Source organism: Peromyscus californicus, unplaced genomic scaffold, assembly GCF_007827085.1.
Source record: "Peromyscus californicus insignis strain IS unplaced genomic scaffold, ASM782708v3 Scaffold_13__1_contigs__length_99412109, whole genome shotgun sequence".
Classification (NCBI taxonomy): Eukaryota; Metazoa; Chordata; class Mammalia; order Rodentia; family Cricetidae; genus Peromyscus; species Peromyscus californicus.
The window spans coordinates 6309801-6315800 of NW_026294424.1; the positions used below are offsets into that span (position 1 = coordinate 6309801).

The following is a 6000-nucleotide window of genomic DNA, read 5'->3' on the forward strand; positions in this document are numbered from 1 at the left end:
TTACAGGTTTGCTTATTCGACGTGGTAAATCTAGCGTTACCACTGGCTTTGTTTTTTTTTTCCACTCCTTCAGACCTTTTTTATCTAATCAAAGCTGATAGACAAATGGGAAAAAAACAATTGTTCTATGCTTCAGGACTCCATATGGGTCTCTGCACCAAACAACCCAAAAGCCTCTTGCGTTAGAGAAATTCTAGAAGGAGTTTTGTTCATGAGTTACATCTTGTCTCCTACCTTTAAAATTTTGGGCATATGCATAGTAAAATCATTAAAAATAAAACAGAAACAAGAACAGAGGACCCTCATTGGTAAGTCCTAAGTGAAGATAGTTGAATTTTCTTGTATGCAATTGTTTTAAAAAAAAAACAAAAAACAGAAACCTAGGAACAAGGGGTATCATAAGTTCTGAGGTTGTCTTTGAAACATCCCTTCCATGTTTACCAAGGTACAGTTCCAGCCATGCCCGTCCCCTTCTCTCCCCATCCCTGACTCTAGATAAACCTGAGAAGAGAGACAGACCCATTTCTACAGGTGAACAAGGGCTGAAACTCTTAGGACAATGACTATTTGCCTCATTGTGTTTTCTGCCAGTGGCTATAGACCAGAACATTAGAGTTGCCTCTGCCCATGTATGCAAAATGGTGACTCTTCACTCTGTTGAATGACTTCACTGGTGAAGCCAGGCCCAAGGGCGGGTGCTGCATAGCACAGTCGTCAAGTACTTCTAAACATGTGCAAGATCCTAGGTTTAAATCCCAGTATCTAAAAGCAAAAAAGCCCTGGCGTCATATTAGAGAAAGGTACTTGAGTGTGCTAATTGTGCCCCTCTTCTTTGCAGCTCTCTCCTTCCTTCACCCCTACCTCAGTGATCCGGAAGATGTATGAAAGCAGAGAGAAAAGCAAGGAAGAAATAGCACCTGGAACAGTGGTTCCTGGTGATGCTAAAGAGGATACTCAGAAGGCCAGCGAAGGTACCGCTCCCCTTGTGTGTGTCAGAACGTAGACATGCATGACTGCAGTATCGGGGAGGTGGGTTGGGTGAGCTCAGTCAGACTTGCTGGCTTGACATTCTGTCCAGCTGGGCTAACAGTGCTAGCTAGCTTAGGATTCCTACTAGTCTACCAAATTGAATGACAAATTCATTTGTCATATTAATACAGTTCAGTTCTTTCTAACATTTTAAGTATATTGCCTACAGGTATATCTCCACAAGAGAGCATCAGAACTTCTGGACCTGAAGTTCCAGGTGGTTGTGAGCAGCCGTGTGGGTTCAGTTCTTTAAGATCATCCAGCACTTCTGTGTTGTGTCTCTAGCCCAGCTCTTCCATGTGAACTGAAGATACTGTTTGCTGTGCCATTGGTGTAGAGCAAGACACTTAACTAAGTCAGACCGCTTTTGTGGCCTGGTTTTACCAGTAGCTGTCCTTTGCCTAAAGGGTGTATAGAATATACAGGCTTTCTTTTCTGTTATAGGTTTTTGGTTGTATGGTTGGTAGCTTTGTTTTGAGACAGGATCTCACTGTGTAGCTCTAAACTCACAAAGACCTACTGGTCTCTTACTCTCAAGTCCTGGGATATAAGGGACTTCCTCCTAAACCTGATAATTTATGCTTTTTGTTTTTAAATGTTATGTCATGAATCTTTGAGTTTTTTGGGTTGTATCAGAAACCCTTTATGCATTGGGAATGTAGCTTAGTGTTAGAATACTTGCTTAGTATGTAGAAGGCCATGGGTTCATGTCTAACACTCCTCAAGGAAAAAAAAACAACAAACAAAACAAAACACCCCATTATTCCAGCAAGGAATTAGAAGGCCTCAAAACTTGGCATCTACAGGCCGGAGATATGGCTCCAAGCAAGCACTGGTTGCTCTTCCTGGGACCTGGGTTCAATTCCTAGCACTCTCATGGCTGCTCACAACCATCTCTGACTTCAGCCCTGGGGTATCCAGTACCCTCTTCTGGTCTCTGTGAGCACTGAACTCACATGACGCACAAACATAGGTACAGGCAGAACACCTATCTATATACATAAAATTTTAAAAAATTGAGGTTAAAACTAAACACAATTTTGGCATCTAGTCCTAGCTCGAGACCTTAACTACTTTGTGACCCTAACTCAACTCTCCTGGGCTTTTGGAGAGTTGCAAGTATACATGTCTACATTTAAGGCAAATCACATTCCATGATATCCTCTAACTGGTTAAGAGGAATCAACGAAGAATTGTCAGCTTTTTAAAAACATTTGCTGGGCTGTTGGGAATCGAAATAAATCGGGAAATGGTTTCAATACCAAAATATTCTGACTGAATCCTTACAGAGAACCTGGTGTCATCTAATCCCATACCCAGTATTGATCACGACTCTTCTCCTACGACAAATCCTAAACTTTCGACATTACAGCGTTCTTCGTGCTCCACCCCACTGTCCCAGAACAACCGTTACACCAAAGAACAAGACTATCGACCTAAAGCACCTGGGAGAAAAACACCCACCCTAGCACCCCCAGTTCCAGGAACACCTTTTCTTCGCCCTACCCACCAAGTTCCCCTGGTCCCTCATGTTCCTATTGTTCGGCCTGCTCACCAGCTTCACCCAGGCTTGGTCCAAAGGTTGATAGCCCAAGGAGTACATCCACAGCATCTTCCAAGTTTGCTCCAAGCTGGTGAGTCTGACTGGGTGTGGGTGGTCAGTGGACATTGCATAAAAATTGCTGCCACTAATTAAATGTTTTGCATTATGGTAGGTATACCTAAGTAGTGGGTTCAACCCCTTAGCCCATTAAGAGATTCGGAAACCTGGCTTGGCATTCATTTACAATTGTGTCTGAGTGTGTACTTGTGTGTCCTGACACACGTATGGAGGCAGAAGCGGGCGGCTCTCTGAGTTCTAGTAGACCTGATTTCAGGACCACCAAGGCTACACAGAAACTGTCTTGAAAAATAAAATGAAGTAGCCTTTCAAAGATTTTAAAAAGTGCCGGGTGGTGGTGGCGCACGCCTTTAATCCCAGCACTTGGGAGGCAGAGGCAGGCGGATCTCTGTGTGTTCGAGGCCAGCCTGGTCTACAGAGCGAGATCCAGGAAAGGCGCAAAGCTACACAGAGAAACCCTGTCTCGAAAAACCAAAAAAAAAAAAAAAAAAAAACAGATTTTAAAAAGTATGTGCCGCCACACCCAGCTACCCAGCTCTTTATTCTAACAAGTTTCCAGATCGGCAAAATCTTGAGGTCATATTTGCACTTTGTACACCACCTCAGAAGTTTCTTCTTTCTTCCCATCAGGTGTGCTTCCCCCTGGGATAGACATGACTCCTCTACAGGGAATATCTGGCCCACTCCTAGGTCAACCTTTGTACCCTTTCTCTGCTGCTAGTCACCCTCTCCTCAACCCTCGTCCCGGGACCCCTCTGCACCTGGCAGTGATGCAGCAGCAGCTGCAGCGCTCAGGTAAGGTTCAAGGATGGGCCAGGCTAGCTGACCACACCACAAGGGGAGGAACTTCAGTAGCAGGGAGGGATCCCTGACTCTTTGTTCTTAGCTTGTCTTAGTAAGAACAGGTGTCACTAGAGAAACGGGTGACGGGAACTGACCCGAGCAGCCTTTGAGGTTATCATCACTGCAAGGACGGTGGGAGGCAGGCATGCTCTGGCTTTGTTTTCCACCCCTTTGAAGGCTGAGACTCTCTCCAGAGATGTGGTCATGTCACCCTTGGTGGGTTTACAGGAGTACCTTAGCTTTCCTATGTTAAGTCATCTAGCATTCTGCACTTTAGGAAGCCCTGGAGTAAATCCTTTCTTTGGTAAGAAACTCCACCCCTGAAAGTAACAAACTACTCCAGCACAGTAGGTCAGAAAATACTATCAATCGTGACAACAGAACGTGGGAGTGAGAGTAGCCAAGGGCCCTCTTACTAGATTTGTGACGTTTCTATGGGTGGGGAGTGTAAACAGGGCTACTTTACTGCACTAGTGACACTATTCTCTCCATAGTTCTGCATCCTCCAGGCTCTGGTTCCCAGGCAGCAGCTATCAATGTTCAGACTCCTCAGAATGTGCCCAGCAGGTCAGGCCTGTCCCACATGCACTCCCCGCTGGAGCATCGTACCAGCCAAAGGAGCAGCTCCCCTGTGGGCCTTGCCAAATGGTTTGGCTCAGATGTGCTACAGCAGCCTCTGCCCTCTATGCCCACCAAAGTCATCAGTGTAGATGAACTGGAATACAGACAGTGAGCACGGCAGGCGGGCTCACTCATCTGGACCTATGGTGGCACCCTGGTCATGATGCTCATTCCCCATCTTTCTTTATGGGCTTTTACATTGGAGCACATTGTGTGAAGGGGGGGACACATACCTATGGGATCTACATGACAGAAGGCTGTTAACCAATCAAATGGCGCCTACATGGTCCAAATACAAGGGACACATTATTAATCCTCGATGTCTTTCTTTTATAAAATATGTGAATGAAGTGTTGGTGTCTTCTAGAGGTGACACCTAAGGGTTCTGAGGAAATAAAATGTACAGACCCTTATGTACAGACCTGTGTATAAACTTTTGTACATACGTATAGGATAGCTTTTTTTGAACTTATACAGCTGTACATAAAGTAGCTATTAGTTAGGCCTGTGTCAACTGATTTTTTTTTCACTTGTATATTTGGGACTTTCTCTTTTGGTTTATTAAAAGTTGCATATGCCACGCGTGTGAATAAAGTGACTGGTTCTGTATTCATTTCCTCCATGAATCTCTCGTTTCTAATACTGAACCAAGATATTTAGTAGATTTCTCTGTCACATTTAGAAGTTCTGGACTTTTTACTGCATGTGAAGTTCCCATAGCATTAGTTTAATTAATATTAATGCTTTGTAGGGAAAGCATTCTAAGGACTGGTTTTTCAGTCCTTTCATTAAACTTATTTTCAGTTTGCCCAACTGCTAGATAATTACAAATTTAGGGCTATAGATCCCATTTTAACTCCATGCTCCATCTCACAGTACTCTGTTGGAGGAATAGAGCCTGTGGCTCCCAAGTCTTGGCCGTCAGTGACACTGGTTATAATCCTTCAGCTACCAACTCTGCTCTGCACAAGAAAGGGGCTGCCTTTCAATAACACCTGGCTGTGAATTAAGCATGAGGGCAATCTGGTACTTCCAAATTTATTAGAGGCCCTCCCACTCTGAGTGACGTCACAGCCTGAGGAACATGCTGTGTAGACTGGCACATGCTTTCACCAGAGGAACCTGGAGAAGGCAGTTCCCAACTGTCCGTGGAGGAACACCAGTGTACTTCCCCGTGGGTCCTGCTTGAGCCAGTAGTGGTGGGGTAAGGTAAGGAAGAGAGAGCTGCAACGGGAAATGACTCTGCAGGCTGAGGCTGGTGGAGCAGATAGGCCAAATGAAGGCAAGGACTAACTGGCACAATAAAGCACAAAGGGACAAGGGAAGGGAAAGGTGTACAGAAGCTAGATAGATATACAGCCTTCAACACTATATTAACTGGGGAAAGGTGGAGGAATCCGAGTGAGGTTCAAGGCAGCTTGGTCCACCTGAAACTTGGTCTCAAAAAAAAAAAGTCTGGGCTGGAGAGATGGCTCAGAGGTTAAGAGCAGTGACTGCTCTTCCAGAGGTCCTGAGTTCAATTCCCAGCAACCACATGGTGGCTCACAACCATCTGTAATGAGATCTGGTGCCCTCTTCTGGCCTGCAGACAGACATACATGCAGGCAGAACATTGTATACATAATAAATAAATAAATCTTAAAAAAAAAAAAAGTCTTCTATGAGATAAGATTGCCTTAGAGAAGAGTGGGAAGACGTGAGGGAGTAAAAGATCTGTCCTAGCCAGGCATGTGCCTCATACCTGCAATCCCATTACTCCATTAGGTTAACACCTGCAGCTCTAGGCCAGCCAGAGAGTCACACTCAAATAGAGGGGGAAAGGGGTCTTTGGAGCAAGATTGTGGTCATCTAGTAAGTATGAAATGATTCTGAAGCATTTGGAACTA

At 44.8% G+C, this 6000-nt stretch overlaps 1 protein-coding gene across 2 annotated transcripts in view; it reads left to right on the top strand.

Annotated features, from left to right (window-relative positions):
* Nucleotides 1–4723, top strand: part of Eif4enif1 (eukaryotic translation initiation factor 4E nuclear import factor 1) — a 42889-nt gene extending 38166 nt beyond the window's left edge. For both annotated transcript variants that reach the window (XM_052736294.1, XM_052736293.1), the window contains exons 16-19: nt 839–971; nt 2319–2663; nt 3281–3445; nt 3988–4723. In XM_052736294.1, coding sequence (XP_052592254.1) covers nt 839–971; nt 2319–2663; nt 3281–3445; nt 3988–4226 — 882 coding nt within the window. In that variant the 3' untranslated portion in view covers nt 4227–4723. The remainder of the gene's footprint in view (nt 1–838; nt 972–2318; nt 2664–3280; nt 3446–3987) is intronic.
* Nucleotides 4724–6000: the final 1277 nt, after the last annotated feature.